Below are 21,515 nucleotides of genomic sequence, written 5' to 3'. Positions count from 1 at the left end.
TGATGATAGGAAGATATAAGATATAAAAACCTATCTAATTTTATGATATCAAAGGCTAAATACACAAACAGTGGGAAATTCATGTTTCCATTATTTAAGAGAGGATAGGGAAGTTGGAGCAGAAGAGGGAATGACCTGGGGCTGAGAGCCTATTGAATAATGTTGTAGAAAGCAACCAGGAATTGGGAAATACTTTAAAAATATGAAATTAGCCTCTACCCACTGAGCTATATCACTCACTCCCACTTTAATCATGTTCCCCAATAAAATTTGCATTATGTCTAATAAAAATGTGAAATAAAAAAATAAACATGTGAAATTAGACAAATGCTAGTGGGTCATGCTTGTATTCCTAGCTAACTCAAGGTGGATGGGGTATAAGGATAGTGGTTGAAGCAGCATTGGCAGGCAAAGACATGAGGCATTTATCTCCAAAGAACCAGCCAAAAAGCTGGAGGTGAGTCAGGCATCCATGGCTCACATTTGTAATACTAGCAACTCAGGAGGTTGAGATCTGAGAATCATAATTTGAAGCCAGCACAGGCAGTGAGACTCATCTCCATATAAGCAGAAAACCTTTGGCAATTTGGCTCAAAGTGATAGAGTGGTAGCCTTGAACGAAAAAGCTCAGGGGCAGTGCCCAGACACTGAGTTCAGGCCTTAGGACTGACAAGAAAGAAAGAAAGAAAGAAAGAAAGAAAGAAAGAAAGAAAGAAAGAAAGAAAGAAAGAAAGAAAGAAAGAAAGAAAGAAAGAAAGAAAGAAAGAAAGAAAGATTGAAGAAAGCTGGAAGTGCTATGGCTCCAAGTGGTAGAGTGCTAGCGTTTAGCACTAAAGCTCAGGGACCAGAGTTCAAGTCCTAGGACCTACAAAAAATACACAATACAAAAAAAGCAAAAGACAAAACTGAAGTTATTTAGTCAGGCTAAGACAAAATGGGCAGGTTTTCTCTCATATATGGAAGTTTAAAATATAAACCTGAAATATGAAAATGCATACATGGCCATAAGCAAATATACATGATAAAACTGACTGAAGAATGGTGTACAAAATGGTGGATTTCCATGGTATAATTGTTCTGAAAAATGAGCAGAGGAAGTTGAAATATGTTATACCTAATAATAGAGGTAATTTTAAGGGAATGATGTGGAAAACAAAGGAATAAAGAGATGAGTGATGGCAAATATAGTTATAATATTCAAGTATATATATAAAAATGAGTGGGGTTGGTATAAATGGGGGAGGAGAATAGAAACAGTGACACTGATCAACAAGCATTACACACAGAAACTGACATGCTCAGATGAAAGATCTTTGTATAGCTATTTAAAAACGATTTAAAATTTTTGTTTTCTAAAACTATAAAAGATTTCCTTCCTTTCAATCATTTAATCCTTTCTTTCTGTAAATCAAGACTGAGATTGTAAAGGATGGCAATCCTTTTATAGACTCTAATTTTCTTTCCTTTCAGCTTACCTGTGGACCTTTAGATCCTGTCTTGAGTGACAAAAGCAAGTTTCCTTCTCTCTATCAGATAGCCCCAAAGGACACATCACTAGCCATTGCCATGGTCTCCTTGATGCTTCATTTCAGCTGGAACTGGGTGGGGCTGTTGATCTCACTAGATGAAAGTGGTTTGTCGATAATTTCAGAATTGAGGGAAGAGATGGCCAAGAACAGAGTCTGTGTAGCCTTTGAGCATGTGATTCCAAGCACTATCCTGACACAAGTATTAAACATAATGACAATCCATCGCAAGATTAGTAAATCATCAGCAAATGTGTTTATAATTTATGGTGATAATGAATACCTACTAGACTTAATGACTTATTTTGGGAAGATTTTAATGTCAGGCAAAGTTTGGCTTATGACTTCACAGAGTGATTTATCCATCAGTAGAAGATATTTCATCTTAGGTTCATTCCATGTTCCTCTCATGTTTTCACATCACCATTCAGACATTTCTGGGTTTAAGAATTATGTCAGGGAAGTCAATCCTTCCAAATACCCAGAAGACTTTTACCTTGCTAGGCTGTGGGTTCTCTCTTTTAATTGCTCCCATTCTGAGTCTGACTGTATAACATGGGAGAACTGTTCCCAGGATGCCTCCTTGGAATGGTTGCCTGGACACATTTTTGACATGGCCACGTTTGAAGAGAGTTACAATATATACAACTCTGTGTATGCTGTGGTCCATTCACTTCACAAGATGCTTCTTCATCAAACAGAGATGCCACTGGTGAGAAATGGGAAAGGGATGGTGCCTTCCCCTACACAGGTAAGGTCTTATTTGTTAGATCTGACACACCAAAAATTAAGTGAATCTAAATATGTTCAAGCTTTTACAAATCCCAAGAGAAACTTTGTTTAACTGTTTCTGAAGTTTCTTCACACCTGAAAGGAGGAAATGCATTTCATGCTTCCAGTAGGATTTTTGTGTTACAAATGACCTCAGTAAACTCACAGCTAATGTTTTCAAACTTGTAAATCTAGCTTTTCCTATGAATTTCTTAAATACCAAAGGATTATCAACTATTTATGTAATTAAGTACTTAAATGATCATGCTTTCAGAAAGTAGCTGGAGGGATAAGTGGAGCAGGAAAGATGGAGGAGAATAATGTAATAGGAGACACTGATTAAGATGTATTCATAAACTGACTCATTGAATTGAAACCCTTTTTTGTAATACTTAAAGATAATAAAAAATTTAAAAACCAATGTACCACTTCCAAGTGTAAAATATTAATAAACAAATATATATTTAAAAAGTAAATGAGCTTGTTGAATTCCACTTTAGGTACCATTAATTTAGCTAATTGCTACTCCCTGGATATTCACAAATGAGCAGTTCTGCTAACCTTTAACTATGAAACTCAGACCTGTCTCATTCACGACTATGTATGTGGAGGTCGTTTATCTTGAAAAGAGGCCTTGGAATCCTTTCCTTGAGTTAGTAGCATTCAGAAACATTATTTCAGTCCTCTATAGACCTTTGTTTTGTTCTACTGCATGTGGTGTATGTCTTAATCTAGAAGGATAAAGCGGGTACTAAAGACAATGAGGGGCATTGCAGAATTTAGTCTTTCTCTCTTCAATCTTGGATTCACTTCACCATAAGATGTATCTCTTTTAGCTGCACCCTTTTCTGAAGAAGATTCAATTTTATAATTCTGCTGGAGACAAAGTGATTTTGGGTGAGAAAGAAAAAATAGAAGCAGCATATGACATTGTGAACATTTGGAATTTTCCAGAAGGTCTTGAAGTTAAGGTGAAAGTAGGACTATTTTCTCCATATGCTCCACATGGTCATCAACTGTCAATAGCTGAAGATATGATAGAGTGGACCATAGGAACTACTGAGGTGAGTAAGACCTGACCACAATGACTAGAACTACATAAAAGAAAATAATCCCTAGATTTCATGTCCACCTGGTCTTATTAGTTATACAACATTGTAAATTTAATAATTTTCAGCTTGAATAACTTTGCTGATTCTTTGATGAAAAAGGAACATACTAATTCTATATGTGTAAATGTTAGTTTATTTATTATCAGAAAAACCGAAATGACATGTTATAATAATTTTCTAATGTGGTGACAAAACACCTGAGGAATCAATTTATAAAGTAGAAAGGTTCATTTTGCTCCCACTGAGGTTATTTCTGTCCAGACTAACTAGACCTGTAATTTATGCAGCAAGGGTGACAGGAATTATCTAACAAGACTGTACAAGAAGAAGATTTTCACTTCCTTACAACTGGTCATCCGAGAGGAAGAGATGATGAGCTTGGAGTTCACATGATCCAATATAGGGAATGTCTTGTTTTCATGTTTAAGAAATCAGTAGGCGACAAACAATAATAAATTTACCAGGCTCCTGTGACTCATACCTGTAATCCTAGCTGCTCAGGAGGCTGAGATCTGAGCATTGAGATTGGAAGTCAGCCTGGGCTGGAATATCTGTGAGACTCTTGTCTCCAATTAGCCACCAAAAGCTGGAAAAAGAGCTGTGGCCCCAATTTTTCTGAGAAAAATAGCTCAGGGAAAGTGCCCAGAGTTCCAGCTCCAGAATCAGCACACACACACACACACACACACACACACACACACACACACACACACACAAATTTAAGAAGTTCCTTAAGGTTTGCCATCAATGACTATTTTAGGATTAGGTTTTACCTCTTAAAGGTTCAATACTTCCCAATAGGACACTGGGCTACAGATCAAGATTAGCTTTAAGCATACAGAAATTATGTTTAATGGTCCAGTTGTTAAGAACACTTAACTGTTTAGTGTGGTAGGTAAAAGTCTGAACACTTAACACATACCTGATTTTCCTCAGACTCCTCATTCAATTTGCAGTGAGAGTTGTGGTCCTGGATTCAGGAAATCCCCTCAGGAGGAAAAGGCTGCCTGTTGCTTTGATTGTATCCCTTGCCTACAGGATGAGATTTCTAATGGGACAGGTAAGTCCATGACTAAGTAGAAATTCTTCCTAATGTTCTCTGATTAATTCAATAGAAATCAAGAAGCCAAAGCTTCCCTTCCTTCAGTTACTAAGTTGATTGTATTGCTCCTTGAATTTACACAAATCATCCATTTGAATTACATCTAGCATTATTTTTTCTCTAGCCCAATGTATGTATGGGTATTTCAAGAAAACTCACTTGTTGATACTCTTTAATGTAAGTTTAACTTCTAATATTAATATAAAGTCATATTAAGGACAGGCTCTCCATGTTTTTCAAGATTGCCATTACAAAACAAGGAAAACATGGATCTTATACACAGTGCTCTTGCCACAGAGCAAGTGCTTAGAAGCTTGGTTTGATTCAAGAAACAAACAACTGTTGTGCATAGGATGATGTTAGAGCTTCAAAGAGTGGTTTGATTCTCTGTTCCCCACTGCTTCACAGGTGAAGAGTAGAGACAAATAAAATGTCATGAATTCAAGGACATGCCACAGGGCTTTATTAACATTTCATATATACATACATGTTAGCCATATTATCCACAATTTTAAATGGACTTAGGAAGTTGTGCAGAGTGATAAGAATTAATATTATAGCAGCATAAAATAGTGTAGAAAATCATTTTTAGGATATTAAAATTGACAATATGGTATATTATCAATATGTTTGATAGCCAATGAAGGTTAAGGTTGAATCTGATTTTTAAAAAGAGCATAAAAGAAATACAAATCAGGAGGGGAAACAATGCTTGATAGGAAATGTATTTATTATCTTACTCATGTAACTGTCAGCCCTCTGTATAGTATCCTTACAATACAAATATATATTTAATATAAAAGAATTGCAAATCAAAACAAAATTGAGATTCCACCTCACCCCAGTTAGAATGGCTATAATCAAGAACTATAATAACAACAGATGCTGGAGGGATGTGGCCAGAGGAAACCCTACTGCATTGTTGGTGGGAGTGTAACCTTGTTCAACCACTTTGGAAAGCAGTATGGAGGTTCCTCAAAAGACTCCACATAGAGCTCCCCTATAATCCAGCAATCCAACTTTTGGGCATTTACCCAAATAATCACAAACAAGGCCATACTAGAGCTACCAGCATAACTATGTTTATTGCAGCATTATTCACCATAGCTAAGATACAGAACCAACCTAGATGCCCCTCAGTAGATGAATGGATCAAAAAATGTGATAGATCTCTCTCTCTCTCTCTCTCTCTCTCTCTCTCTCTCTCTCTCTCTCTCTCTCTCTCTCTCTCTCTCTCTCTCTCTCTCTCTCTCTCTCTCTCACACACACACACACACACACACACACACACACACACACAGGAATCCTATACTTCCATCAGGAGGAAATGGAAATGGAAATGTTAGGAAATGGAAAGACTTGGAAAAAATCATATTAAGTGAAGTAAGCCAGACTCAGAACTATAGGTACCATGGTACCAGATTTAACATAACTAGTACACATCTAAGGTAATCTTACCAGACAAGCAGAAAAGGTCAAAAGCTATGCATATATGATCATATAAGATGAAGCTAAGTGAAATGAACCCCAAGATAGGGACACAAGAGCTTTTATTTTTGTTGCTGTTGTTTTTAATGTATTTAAATTTTACTCTGTGATTTTTTGTTTCTTGTTTATGTTCATCCCCCATGGTATAACCCTGTTTTCACTGTATTTGTTTCCAGTGCCCTGATTCTGTATATTTGTTTTTCTAATTTGAGGAGGGGAAGGGAAACAACAAAATGCTGAAACAAGGATACAGGTTGACCCATTGTAACAATGAGATGTACAAGACAGTATGTTGAAAATGAACTTTACAACTTGGAGGAAAGGGAGGAGTTAGGGAAGTGGAGAGAGAAGGGATGGTAGGGGAAAAGCAAAGGAGGGGGTAATAATGCTCTATAGGAAATGTACTCATTATCTTACTCATGTAATTGTAACCCCTCTGTACAGTATATTTACAATAAAATACATATTTAAAAAACCAGTGTGGGAGTGAGGTTGAAATTATGGTTTAGAGAAGAGAAAAAATCTTATACTACTTGGTAATACATTTATGATCACAAATACTGACCTGTTAGTTTTTTAAAATATTTTTATTGTGATTAAATGATTACATAAATTTCACAAATTTTACAGTATTGTGAAATAGTGATACTTAAAGTCACAAATACATTTTATCCTTCATGAGCCAAATTGTCATTATCGTGGTCTATAAAGTTTGTGAATTCTATGAGCTTTGACAATACACATCGGGTGGTATGTACACTTCTTTCCTTTAGCTTAGTGTTGGCTGTTCCCTCTATCCCTCTCATTCCCTCCCTTCCATTGTTGCCCTTGAGTTGCTTAGTTCATTTTCATCAATGTCCAGTGCAGCTGATGGAACCCCTCTGTTGTATGTTTTCCCCTGTCTCCCTGTGATTCTGTGTCCTCCTCCTAGTTTCCCTTAGATGTAGCATATATACATCAACAGCATGGGGTCATTTAGTAATGATATGACAAGATGAGTGGAGGTCCTTTGTTTCTCAAGTCCTGTTTTGTTTTTGTTTTTGTTTTATCAGTTGTGGGGCCTTACCTCTGGGCCTGGGCTCTGTCCCTGAGCTCTTCAGCTCAAGGCTAGAGGTCTACCACTTGAGCCACAGTGCCACTTCCGGCTTTTTCTCCTTATGTGATGCTGAGGAATCAAACCCAGGGCCTCATGCATGCAAGGCAAGCACTCTACCACTGAGTTACCTTCCCAGCCCTCAAATCCTTTGTCATATCTCCTTACATTCTATATGTAACATCTACATATAAGGGATATCATGTGCCATTTGTCTCTCTACTCTTGGCTTACCTCACTCAAAATGATTTGTTCTAGTTCCAACCATTTCCCTGTGAATGCCCTTATTTTGTCATTTCTAATGGCTGCATAATATTCCATTGTATATAGGTATCACAATTTTTGGATCCATTCACCTATAGTGGGGTATCTGGGTTGTTTCCATATCTTAGTTATTGTGAATAGTGCTGCAACATGGAGGTGCAGGTGTCTTTGTATCCTGGTTCCTGTTTCTCAGGGTAGATGCTTAGGAGTGGTATAGCCGGGTCATACAGGAGGTCTATATTCAGCTTTCTGGGTATCTCCAGACTGCTTTTCAAACAGGTTGTATTAGGGTACATTCCCACAAGCAGTGCAATAAGGTTCCTCTTTCTCCATATCCCCTCCAGCATTTGTTGTTGCCTGAATTTAGTTTGTGGGCCATTCTGACTGGGTTAAGGTGGTATCTCAGAGTTATTTTTATTTGCATTTCTTTTACAGCCAGTAATGATGAACATTTCCTCATGTGTTTGCCATTTTTATCTCTTCTTCTGAGAAGTATCTCTTTAGTTCCCTTGCCCATTTAGTAATTGTTTTGTTAGGATTGCGAAGAATTACTTTCTTGAGTTCCTTGTATATAATGGATATTAGTCCCTTGTTTGATATTTTGCTGCTAAATGTTTTTTTTTCTGACATGTTAGTTTCATCTCTAAGCAGGGAGTTTAATTTCCATTAAAGAAAGTGCATTATTTAAATGGGACTAATGGTTATTTATCTTCCTCGCCAGATATGGAGCAGTGTGTGAAGTGTCCAGATCATCTGTATGCCAACTCAGAGAGAAACCAGTGCCTCTTGAGGGCTGAAAGTTTCCTGGCCCATGGAGAACCCTTGGGCATGGTCTTGGCCTGCATGGCTCTCTGCTTCTCCACACTCACTGCTGCAGTACTAGGGGTTTTTGTGAAATACCAAGACACTCCCATTGTCAAGGCCAATAACCGGGCTCTCAGCTACATTCTGCTCACCTCCCTCATCTTTTGTTTCCTCTGTTCCTTGCTTTTTATTGGTTGTCCTGCCACAGTCACCTGCATCCTGCAGCAAGTCACATTTGGAGTTGTGTTCACTGTGGCCATTTCTACTGTCTTGGCCAAAACAGTGACTGTGGTTCTGGCCTTCAAGGCCACTTCTCCAGGGAGAAGGATGAGGTGGCTGCTGGTATCAGGGGCTCCTAACTTCATCATCCCCATCTGCACCCTCATCCAGGTGACCTTCTGTGGCCTCTGGCTGGGAACCTCTCCTCCCTTTGTGGACACAGATGCACACTCTGAGCATGGCCGCATTATCATCCTGTGCAACAAGGGCTCCCTCATTGCCTTCTACTGTGTCCTGGGATACCTGGGTGCCCTGGCCCTGGCCAGCTTCACTGTGGCTTTTCTGGTCAGGAACCTGCCTGACACCTTCAATGAAGCCAAGTTCCTCACCTTCAGCATGTTGGTGTTCTGCAGTGTCTGGCTCACCTTCCTGCCTGTCTACCACAGTGCCAAGGGGAAGGTCATGGTGGCTGTGGAGGTCTTCTCCATCTTGTCTTCCAGTGCAGGGCTCCTGGGCTGCATTTTTGCTCCCAAGTGCTACATTATCTTGTTAAAGTCAGATAGAAACTCTCTGCATGGCTTCAGGGATAAACAAATACATGGAAAAGTAAGATTTAAGATTAACCCTATGTGTTTGATCAATATATAGAAGTTCTGAATTAAATTGACGCCGTTTTTCCAGTAAGCTATTAGTTCATACTATGGGACTTACTGCAATGTGTAAATAGCCCTTAGTCAGTTGTCAACTTGTAACCATTAGTACCTCAATGTACTTTGATTCTCTCTCTCTCACACTCACTCTCACTTCATTCTCTCGCTCTCTCACTCTCCTCTCTTCTCTCTTCTCTCTTCTCTCTTCTCTCTTCTCTCTCCTTCTCTCTCTCTCTCTCTCTCTCTCTCTCTCTCTCTCTCTCTCTCTCTCTCTCTCTCTCTCTCTCTCTCTCTCTCTCTCTCTCTCTCTCTCTCTCTCTCTCTCTCATTCCTTCAATCAAATATGAATTTAACACTACCATTCCCAATTAGTATATTACCCCTGTTTTCTTTTCTTTTCTTTTTTTTTACAGTCCTGGGCCTGGGTGCTGTCCTTCAGCTCTTCAGCTCAATGCTAGTGCTCTATCACTTGAGCCACATCACCACTTCTGGCCTTTTCTGCTTATGTGGTGCTGAGGAATTGAACCCAGGCCTCACTCATGCAAGGCAAGCACTCTACCATTGAGCCACTTTCCCAGCCCCTGACTTACCCTTGATTTCTCAGTTACCTTCAAACTATTTCAACAAAACACATCTTCTTTATATCATATTTATTAGCTATTTCCACAAATATTTTCATTTTAACATAGTTCCATCTTGTAATATGCTCACTAGAGTATACTGAATTCAGCTAGTTATGTATTACCTTTCACACATTTGCCTTTTGAAAGGCTGCTTAAATGTTACACAAATACATTTTAACCTTGTCTCACAATATATTGAGTTTATGAACTATTATTTGATGAAAGTTGTTGAGGCAAAATAGGAACAGTTGACTCAACTGTTGGATATATTAGTAAATTTATCCTTACTTAGTTACTGTATATTATGATACTGTAAATATATATATATATTAAATACTCATTTATTATGTTTTTGTTGTCATATTACCAATAGATGTTTTAGGATATATTAATAATCTGAAGAGGTTGCTCATAATGTTGATCATATTATAAATTATGCATTCATAAATAATAACATAATAAATTAATATGTCACATCATGTCAGTCCTTCCTGCTCTCTTCTATTGTTTATCATCTCTTTCTTCTTCATTTTCATTTTGCTAATATGATTATTGTTTATAGAGTTATAAGTTTATATTACTTTTCTTTTTGTAGGAAATATTTTAATATATTGATGGGAAATATCTGAATGTCACTTTTATGTTTTAAATACGTTTTTTATTTTAAAAATAGTATGCAGAGGGGTTGCAGTTACATGAGTAAGGTAATGAGTATATTTCCTTTCGAGCATTGTTACCTCCTCCTTTGTTTTTCCCCTACTGTCCCTTCCCACCCCACGTCACCAACTCCTCCCTCCTCCCCATAAGTTGTAAAGTTCATTTTCAACATGGTGTCTTGAACAACTCATTGTTACAATGGGCCAAACTGTATCCCTATTTAAGCATTTTGGTTTTTCCCTTCCCTCCCCAAATTAGAAAAGTGTATATACAAGATGGAGGGCACCAGAATCAAATACAGTGAATACAGGTGTTTTACCATGGGGGCAAAACATACAAGGTGCAGAGCACCAACATCGAATACATTAAAAATAGGGGCTATACCATGGGAGAAGAACATACAAAAGAAACAAAAATATCACATAGTACATTATAATTGTTAAAAACAATAGTAAGAAAGAAAAAAACCACTTATGTCCCTATTTTGGTGTTTATTTCACTTAACATCCTTTTTATTGTTTTTAATATTTTTATTGTGAAAATGCTGTACAGAGGGGTTACAATTACATGGGCAAGATAATGAGTACATTTCCTATCAAGCATTGTAGCTTCCTCCTTTGTTTCCCCTTCCCATCCTTTCCCATAAAAAAAGAACACTTTATGAATTTGTGTGTCATCCTTTGCACAGGGGCCATTCTAATCTTCTCTGTATCATTCCAATTTTAGTATATGTGCTGCCGAAGTGATGGTCACATGTACATAGTTTTGTTTTGTTGGTTTTTTTTAACCTTTTCTGCTTATCCTAAACATACACTAATTATTGCAGATAAGGGAAACAATGGGACCTATGTTTCTTTGGGCCTACATTACTTCACTTAATATCATTTTTTCCAAGTCTTTCCATTTCCTAATAAATTGGGCAATGTCATTCTTTCTGATGGAGGCATAGAATTCCATTGTATATAGATGAATGGATCTGAATGTCACTTTTTGAGGCAATCTTTTTCATTAAGGGCAGCAGTAAAATGTTTGATTATAAGCAATCAAAATTACTCTTGAAAATTTCTTAAACCATCCAAAAACACATAATGCACAATTTGTATATACAATCATGTACAAAAATATGTATTGGAGGGCTGGGGGTGTATTCCCATGTGTCCCCTCATCCAGGTGACCCTCTATGGACTCTGACTGGGGGCTTTTTCTTCCCCTTATTGACACAGATGCACACTCTGAACGTTGCCATGTCATCATTCTGTGTAACAAGGGCTCCCTCACTGCCTTCTACTGTGTTTTTTTGTTTGTTTTTTGGGGGTTTTGGGGGGGTCAGTCATGGGGCCTAAATTCTGGGCCTGGGCGCTGTCCCACAGTGCCACTTCCAGCTTTTTCTGCTTATGTGGGGCTGAGGAATTGATCCCAGGGCCTCATGGATGCACGGCAAGCACTCTACCACTGAACCACCTTCCCAGTCCTAATACCTGATTTTCTTGGCCCTGGCCAGCATCACTGTGTCTTTTCTGGCCAAGGACCTCCCTAACTCCTTCAAGGAAGCCAAGCTCCTAACCTTCAGCACTCTGGTGTTCTATAGTATCTGGCTTACTTTTGTACATGTCTACCACAGTGCCAAGGGGAAGGTAATGGTGGCTGTGTAGGCCTTCTCCATCTTGGCCTCCAATGAGGGGGCTCTTTGGATGCATCTTTGCTCCCTAGTGCTACATCATCTTGTTAACGCCAGAGTGAATTTTTCTGCATGGCTTTTGGGACAAACACATACTGCGAGAGAAAAAAAAACCTCTTAAGATGAAACTTACATGTTTGAGCAACTGTTCAGGAGAAAGTTTAGACTAAATCTAAATTACTTTTTCCTGTTAGATACTAACTTACATCGTGGGAATCACTTCAATGACTAAGTGACTCTTACTCATTTCTCTTGTAATGGTACAGTCACAAGTTGTAGCCAAAGCCAGGTAAATTTGAATTTTATTCTGTACATGTCTGGTTCTTCCTATTTACTCTATACATAATCCAAACATCTCTGCTAGTATATTTTCACTGTTGACCTGTTTTCTCTTTGAGGGCCTTTGATACCAGGCCATGAGACCTGAAAGCATTAAAGAGCTTGGAATGCCAGCTCAAAGTGCCCTTGGAATGCTGAGGGCTGAGCTCAAGTAAGGTCAAGAGATTGAGGCTGACAGAGGTCAAAGATACTATCCTGTGTGTTTAAATTAAAGTTGTTTGGACACTAAGAGCTTAAGGCCTTGGAGGTAGGATGGAGGTCTCTTTTACAGATGGAATATTTCATGGTTCCCTTCTGATCCCTAATGATAAGGGACTCAATTGGGAATGTGTAGAGCACTCACAACTTGGGGGCCTTAAAACAACTGAGTGCTCTATCGTGTCATTTGCATCCTGAGGTCCAGAACACTTGTTAGCTTTCCAAGGATTCATGGAGGGGGGAGGGAGACCAGATCTGTGGATGTGGACAGCAAGAAGAGAGGGGACAGCCCTAGATGCTAGGATGAACACAGGAGCTGCTTCTGAAGAAAGAAGCTGTACATTTATCTTTGTTGGCTTATCTGCCCTTTTAGGAATGAGTAGAGCACTCAGAATTTGGGGCTTTAAAAGACTTGCTTTTAGGCCCCAATGTTTTAAGGCCCCCAAGTTCCGAGTGCTCTATCTTGTCATTTGCATCCTGAGTTCCAAAACACTCGTTAGCTTTCCAATAATTCCAGAGGAAAAATGAGATCTGTGGATGTGGACAGTGAGGGGAGTGGGGACAGCTCTAGATGTTAAGATGAACCCAGGAGTACTTCTGACAGAAAGAAGCTGTATATTTATCTTTGTTGGCTTGTCTGTCCTTTGGGAATGAGTAGAACACTCAGAACTTGGGGGGTCTTAAAACAAATATTATACCTCATATTAATGGTTATAACCACAAGACAGACTGATTCCCTAGTCTCTGCACTTATCTTTAGTCACTACTCCCTCTGTACCAAACTCAGTAAAAACTTGTTAATAAGGAAAGGGGAATCTGAAGCCAAATGAACTTTTCTGTTCTCTGGTACCCCAAAGTATGAATTCTCCTGCCTGTTCCCCCCTATTTTCTTGTCTCTGGTCGCAGCGGTCATCGGCATTCTAATTTTGCTTTCTTATTTATTGTTTAAAATGTTTTGGGTTTTTTTTGTGAGAGTCATAATTTTAATCTATAGCCTGGGTTCTATATCTGAGTTATTTTGCTCAAGGCTAGCGCATTACCACTTGAACCACAGCTCCAGTTTTGGCTCTTTGGTAGTTAGTTGGAGATAAGATTCTCATGGACTTTCCTCCCCCTTTAAACTGTGATCCCCAGATCTCTACTTCCTGACTAATTCAGATTATGGGTATTTTTCTATATTTTAAAGTACATTAACTTCCAGCCTGCTCATCATTATGCTGCTTAATCACCAAATACATTTCATTAATATTTGTCTCTTAATAAAGTTTCATGTTTTCATATACTCATTAGTGTTTTAATAGTAGTATATTTCTTTTCACAATCTACCTTTTGTAATATTACTCAATCTGTTTCATTAGGCCAAGCTCCCTCCATGCTTTCCCTTTCCCTTACATCTTTGCTTTCCTTTCATCTTCTTTCTTCTTCCTCCTCCTCCTCCCTCTCTGCTTTCTCTATATGGTTTTAGAATTTCAAGAATGGGCTGCATATGCTAAAAATAAATACACTTGACAATGTATTGGATTTATGGAGTAACAGTTGAAGAAGGTATAGGTATAATAGTTCGGTCATCTATGGCTGGATAAACTTTACACCTTAATATTGTTTAATCGCTTTAAAAATATCATGCATACAAATTTCTGTTATATATATAATTTTTATATTAATTGATGTAACATCTGGTATTATATGAAAATGTTACATTTCCAATATTTTAATCATATAAGAAATATATTATTCATTATTTTAAATACACTGAATTACTAGATTCTACATTATTTTTAAAGAAACACACAGCTATTTAAGACATGTGATTGCATAATGGCAGACCTTCCGGTTCTCTTCTATTGTTCATTGCATCTTTCTTCTGAGATTTGTATTTTTTAATGTTTTTTATTGTAAAAAATCTATACAGAAGAGTTACAGTTACATGAGTAAGGTAATGAGTACATTTTCCTATCGATCATTGTTACCTCCTTTATTTTCTCCCTACTATCTCTTCCTCCCTAACTCCCGAACTCCTCCCTCCCCACCCCAAGTTGTAAAAACATAGTGTCTTGTACATCCCACTGTTACAATTCAGCTTTTTGTTATTTCTCGTCCCCTCCCCAAATTAGAAACATGTATATACAAGATGTAGGACACCAACAACAAATACAGTGAAAACAGGGGTTATACTGTGCGGGAAGATTATACAAGAGAAACAAAAAAAAATCACATAATCTATTATAAATACATTAAAAACAATAGCAAGAAAGAAAAAAAACCACTTGTGTCCCTATCTTGAGGTTCATTTCACTTAACATAATCTTATATGATTAGATGTACATAGATTTTGGCCTTTTCTGCTTGTCCTAGACTTGTACTAGTTATTGCAAATAAGGGAAACCATGGGACCTATATTTCTTTGGGTCTGGCTTACTTCACTTAATATAATTTTTTGAGATTTGTATTTCTAATAGATGAGTGATTAAACACTGATAATGGACTTCTATCACTTTTGTTTTAAATTGGAAATCTAATAGTGCTTTGGCAAAAAAAAAAATCCATTTCCTTGTAAATGACAGAATTTTTTCCTTTCTAAATGGTTGAGTAAAATTGCAGTGTATATAGGTACTAAATTTTTTGGATTCACTCATCTACTGTGGGGCATCTGGGCTATTTCTATACTTTGGCTATTGTTAATATTGTGGCATTGAACATGGAGGTGCAGGTGTCCTTGTATCCAGGTTCCTGTTGCTCAGGTTAGATGCCTAGGAGTGGTATGGCTGGCTTGTAGGGAAGATCTATGTTTAGTTTTTGGAGAAACCTCTAGTCTGCTGTCTTTTCAGTAAGATTTCCTTCAGGCTACTAATAATTTATTTCTTTGTGGGGGCAGTTCAAGGACTTTAACTCAGGGCCACACGCTGTTGCTTGGCTTTTCCATTGAAGGCTGGCATTCTACCATTTGAGCCAAACCTCTTCTTGCTCAAAAATATTCAATTATGTTACATCAATAATATAAAGAATTTTCATACATGCACATCTTGTGGGTAGGGATGGGAGGAAATATTGGAAGAGAGCAAGGGAAGGGGAGGCATGGTTCTAAAAGAACTGTACTCATTATGTGACTCATGTAACTATCACTTCTACAATAAAATATTAAAAATTGTTTCAATTACATTGAAAAATATTGAAATACTTTATATGGAAAGTAATAAATTTAAAATTATAAATCTAGTTTGTGGTCATTTGGGTAAATGCACAGAAGTGGGATTTCTGGGTCATAAGGGAGTTCTATGTGTAGTCTTTTTTTAAAAAAAATAAGATTTTTTATTGAGATTAAGTGATTACATAAATTTTACAAATTTCACAGTATTGCAGGATGGTGATACTTAAATTCACAAACGCATTTTAACATTCACAAGGGAAATTGTCGTTATCATTGTCTATATAGTCTGTGAAATCTATGAGCTTTGACAGTACAACCATTTCTTTCAAATTGGGTGATGTGTACATTTATTTCCTTTTGCTTAGTGTAAACTGTTCCCTCTTTCCCTGTCATTCCCTCCCTCCCATAACTGCCCTTGATTTGCTTAGTTTGTTTTCATCTATGTCCAGTGCAGCTGATGTCTCCTCTGTTGTGTATTTTGCCATTTCCCTCTGATTCTGTGCCTTCCTCTTAGCTCCCTTCAGCTGTCACACACACACACACACACACACACACACACACATACACACACACACACACACACACACACACACAGGATACATGTGGTTAAGAACCTAGAGTCATTTAGAAATGATATGACAAATTAAGTAGAGGTCCTTTGTTCCTGAGTTCTGTTTACTTTGTCACACCTCCTTGCATCTTGAATTTAATATCCACATATCAAGGAGACCATGTGCCATTTGTCTCTCTCCTCTTGGCTTACCTTGATCAAAATGATTTGTTCTAGTTCCATTTCCCTGTGAATGCCTTATATTGTCCTTTCTAATGGTGGCATAATATTCCATTGTATATAGGTACCACAATTTTTGGATCCATTCATCTGTAGTAAGGCATCTGGGTTGTTTCCATTTCCTGGCTATTATGAACAGTGCTGCAATGAACATGGAGGTGCAGGTGTCCTTGTATCCTGGTTCCTGTTGCTCAGGGTAGATGCCCAGGAGTGGTATGGCTGGGTTGTAGGGGAGGTCTTTTTTAGCTTTCTGAGGTACCTCCGGATTGCTTTCCAAAGTGGTGTATTAGTGTACATTCCCATAAGTAGTGCAATAAGATTCCTCTTTCTCCACATCTCCACCTACATTTGTTGTTGGCTGAATTTAGGTTATGGGCCATTCTGACTGGGTCAAGGTGGTATCTCAGGGTTGTTTTTATTTGCATTTCCTTTACAGCCAGTAATGATGAACATTTCCTCATGTGTATTTTTTTGCCATTTTTATATCTTCTTCTGAGAAGTCTCTCTTTAGTTCCCTTGCGCATTTAATGATTGGTTTGTTAAATTTGGGAGGGATTAGTTTCTTGAGTTCTCTGTATATAATGGATATTAGGCCTTTGTCTGATATATTGATGGCAAATATTTTTTCCAAATTGGTTGGTTGTCTTTCTAGTTTGGTAGCTATGTCTTTTGCTGTGCAGAAACTTTTTATTTTAAGGTAGTGTCATTTGTTGAGTCTCTCTCCAATTTGTTGTGACCCTGGGATTCTGTTCAGGAAGTTCCTGCCTGTGCCTATATGTTCAAGTGTCTCTCTTACTCTATCCTACAATAGTTTCAGAGTTCCACGTTTGATGTTAAGGTCTTTAATCCACTTTGAGTTGATGTTAGTGCATGGTGACAGGCTGGGGTCCACTTTTAATTTTCTGCATGTGGCTACCCAGTTTTCCCAGCACCAATAGTTGGAGATGTTATGTTTCTTCCATGGTATGTCTTTGGCTCCTTTATCAAATATCAGCTGACTATAGGTATGTGATTTTATTTCTGGATCTTCTAATCTGTTCCACTGGCATTTGGGTCTGCTTTTGTGTCAATACCAAGCTGCCTTTGTTATTATGGCTGTATTGGAGAGCTGGAAATCTGGTATCATGATCCTTTGAAGAACCTCCATACTGCTTTCCAGAGTGGTTGAAATAGTTTACACTTCCACCAACAATGCAGTAGGGTTCCCTTTTGGTCACATCCCCTCCAGCATATGTTGTTATTAGATTTCTTGATTATAGCCATTCTAACTGGGGTGAGGTGGAATCTCAATGTAGTCTATGCTCCATTTGTAAGGAAATGGAAGGACCTGGACAAAATCATAGTAAGTGAAGTAAGCCAGACCCAAAGAAACATAGGTCCCATGATATCCCTTACTTGTAATAATTAATATAAATCTAGGTTAATAGTAGCAGATGAGAAGAATAGCTCAATAGCTATGTGCTATAAGATGATGCTAAGGAAAATGAACTCCAAGACACAAGAGGTTTTTCTTTTTTGTTGTTCTCAATGTACTACACAATTCCTTTTTTCTTTTATGTTTTCCCCGCTATGGTTTATCCCCTGTTGTCACTGCATTCGATTTTGGTGCCCTGGGTATTGTGTATATGTTTATTTGAACTAGGGAAGCGAAGAAAAACAACAAAATGGTGAGACAAAAGACAAAAGTGGAACCTATGCAACAATGATACTTATAATATGTTGGAAATGATCTGTACAACCCAGGGATGGGATTGGGAGGGGAGGGAAAGAGGGAGAAAAATGAAGGAAGGGGTAACAAGTTAGACAAGAAATGAAACCACTACCTTACTTATGTAACTATAACCCCTCTATACATCATCTTGACAATACAATTTAAAAAAATAAAATTATAAATCTAACATGCTTATTAATAATAATTAGTAAAATTTCCAGTTATTATTTGGTACATCAGGTGTCCAGCCATGATCTCTGTCATCACATGGAGCTAGACTGTAGGCTTGGGCGAACATGCCAAGCAAATTTAGAATTTTTAATTAACCTTTTGGAGCTAGGATCAGTTCTTTGGTTTGTGTCTAGACCATTAACAAGAAAAAAACTATATAGTTCAAAAAGTTGCTTTGTTATAATGGTAAAATATGACAAATTGTTTCTAAAAATATTGAATTTGTTAAACAAAACCTTAATAGTTCAGAAAAGTAGAGCTAGCATTGACAAATGGGTTTATATCATACTACAAATTTTTGGCACAGGAAAGTAAGGCAGTCAGTAGACTGAATAGACGGCCTGCTGAAATTGCCAGCTAAATACCTGGCCAGTGATTCATAAACACAGTATACAGGAAGCTCAAAAACTAAACTCCTAAAGAATCAACAAGCCAATTAGCAGATTGTCAAATGAACTTAATGATGCTATGCAAAGCAAGAAGAACAAATGGCAGGAAGAGATGCTTAATTTCCCCGGCCAAACCAATTGCAGCGCCAAATATCATTGAATTTAATCTCACTCTAGTCACAAGATCTATCATCAAGATAATGACAACAAATTCTGGTGAGGATTCCCATTATGCATGGGAATGTAATTTCATGAAACCTCAATGGAAATCAGCACTTAGATTCCTTAAGAAACTATGGATTTATGCATCAGTGCACTCAGCAGACACCAGGTTGAAAATGAACTATACTAATTATGGGCTGGAATGGGTGGGAAAAAACTGGGAGAGAGAGAGGAGGGGTGATATTGTTCAAAAAGAAATGTACTGTTCATCTGACTTACATAACTGTAACCCTAGTGTACATCACCTTTATAATGATAATAACATTTTTTAAAAAGAAACTATAGATTTGATATTATCCAGTGTTACCACCTTGTGATTATGAATGGGAATCATTGAATTTACATATGCACATGTCTAAAGCCCCCTGTGTACCTAACATATACTACTAAAATTTTAAATGATAAGGGATAAAGTCCCATATATTGCAAATGTACAAGTACAAGAGACCTGTGGCATTTTTGCAGCTTTGCTTACCATACCTAAGATATGGAATCAATCTAGATGTCCCTCAGTGGATAAATGGATCAAGAACACACACACACACACACACACACACTGAGACACACACACACACACACACACACACACACACACACACACACTGAGACACACATACACAATAGAATTCTATTTATCCATCAGAAAGAATGATATTGTACCATTTGTAAGGAAATGGAAACACTTGAAAAACCTTATATTAAGTGAAATAAACCACACCCAAAGAAACATAGGCTGCATGTTTTCCCTTATTTGTGGTAACTAGAATGTGTCTATGAATCTATAAATAAACATACTTGAATGACATATATATATACATATAATGCGTATAATATATGTAATAGAATACATATAATGCGTATAATATAATATGTTATATACTATGAAGTTCCACTTCTGGAACTTCATAAACTATATGGGACCTGATTACAAACATACAGAGACCAAAGGAGGATATGCATAGGAGTTGTGGACAAAGGCTCAATAGCTAAGTATGAATGATTATATAAAATAACATTCTATGAAATGAACTCCAAGAACAGGAATGAAGGACATTCTTTAGTTGCCATTGTTGCTGTTTTTGTTTTCTTTTCCTTTTGTCTTGTTCATTAGTTTGTTCATATTTGGGAGGGTAATGAAGGGCACATAAAAGGTGGAACAAGGATGAACAATTACAACAGTGACACTCACTAGACACTATTTTGAAAATGACTTGCATATCTTGTGGGTTGGGAGAAAGCGATGGAAGGAGAGCTATGGTTCAAAAAAGAATTGTACTCATTACTCATTACCTGATTCCTGTAACTGTAACCCCTTTGTAGATCAACTCTATGATAACAATAAAAAAGAGAGCCCTATGAATGTTAAAAAATATTTACTTTTCAATTGAAAAGGTAATGAGCAGGGGCTTACAGTTACATAAGTTATAGGTATGCCTACTTTAATAACTTACAGAATAAGGAAAATATGGATCATGCACATCTATGTTTTTCAGTGCCCACAACTGTTTTTGTCACAGAGAAAGTGATTAGAAACGTGAGTTTGATATGCAAAACAGGCACAATATCCGTTAGTACTTCAAAAGTAGTTCCATTCTGTGTTCCTCTCTGTTTCATTGGTGACGAAAGACAAATATGAGATGGATTCAAGGCTGGGCCACAAGGCTTCCTCTAACATTTCACACAGACATAGAGGGAAATGTAAGCTATATTATCCACAATTTTGAACAGAGATTGGAGAGTTGTGTACACCTCGCTAACAACTAATAGCAGCATGAATAAGTGCAGAAAGGTGTTCTTAGGATATTAAAAACGTGAAAAATGACCCATTTCAAATATGTGTAATAGTCATTGAAGTTAAGATGTGTTCCAATTAGACTAAAAAGAGAATGTCAAATTCTGGGGGAAGGAAGACATAAAAATCCATTCTGGGGCTGGGAAGGTGGCTCAGTGGTAGAGCGCTTGCCTTGCATGCATGAGGCCCTGGTTTCAATTCCTCAGCACCACATAAGCAAAAAGAAAAAAGCCAGAAATGGTGCGGTGGCTCAAGTAGTAGAGTGTTAGCCCTGAGCTGAAGAGCTGAGGGACAGTGCCCAGGCCCAGAGTTCTGGCCTCACAACTGGACCCCCCCCAAAAAATTAATTCTGAACATTTTTAGTACTACTTGGTAATGCATTTATGTTTATAAATTTCACAAATTAGTTTTATCTCTAAGTGGGCATTTTCAAATGTTCATTGAAGAAAGGCAGTATTGGAAAGATACTGATGCTAGTCCATACTTCTTACCAGATATGGAGCTGTGTGAAATGTCCAGATCATCAGTACCCCAACACAGAAAGAAACAAGTGCTTCCCAAAAGCTGTAAGTTTTCTGGCTCATGAAGAACCCTTGGGGATGGTGTTGGACTGCATGGCTCTCTGCTTCTCCACTCTCACTGCACTTGTTCTTGGGGTGTTTGTGAAACACCAAGACACTCCCATTGTCAAGGCCATTAACTAAGCTC

General features: G+C 37.6%; 1 protein-coding gene and 1 non-coding gene across 2 annotated transcripts in view; one reads left to right on the top strand and one right to left on the bottom strand.

Moving 5' to 3' along the window:
- The window catches only part of LOC138814226 (vomeronasal type-2 receptor 116-like), a 51,852-nt gene extending 30,341 nt beyond the window's left edge, over positions 1 to 21,511 (top strand). Inside the window, exons 7-11 of the mRNA XM_070003237.1 lie at positions 1,471 to 2,277; positions 3,134 to 3,361; positions 4,346 to 4,469; positions 8,078 to 8,985; positions 21,302 to 21,511. Of these exons, the coding sequence (XP_069859338.1) occupies positions 1,471 to 2,277; positions 3,134 to 3,361; positions 4,346 to 4,469; positions 8,078 to 8,985; positions 21,302 to 21,511 (2,277 nt within the window). The remainder of the gene's footprint in view (positions 1 to 1,470; positions 2,278 to 3,133; positions 3,362 to 4,345; positions 4,470 to 8,077; positions 8,986 to 21,301) is intronic.
- Positions 10,952 to 11,062, bottom strand: LOC138814412 (U6 spliceosomal RNA). Its single transcript, XR_011367991.1, has one exon. It is a non-coding gene; the product is annotated as a U6 spliceosomal RNA (small nuclear RNA).
- Positions 21,512 to 21,515: the final 4 nt, after the last annotated feature.

Source organism: Dipodomys merriami, unplaced genomic scaffold, assembly GCF_024711535.1.
Source record: "Dipodomys merriami isolate MVZ:Mamm:240054 unplaced genomic scaffold, mDipMer1.0.p SCAF_6, whole genome shotgun sequence".
Lineage (NCBI taxonomy): Eukaryota > Metazoa > Chordata > Mammalia > Rodentia > Heteromyidae > Dipodomys > Dipodomys merriami.
Note: the sequence above shows the minus strand (reverse complement) of the source record. Positions and strands in the feature narration are given on the sequence as shown.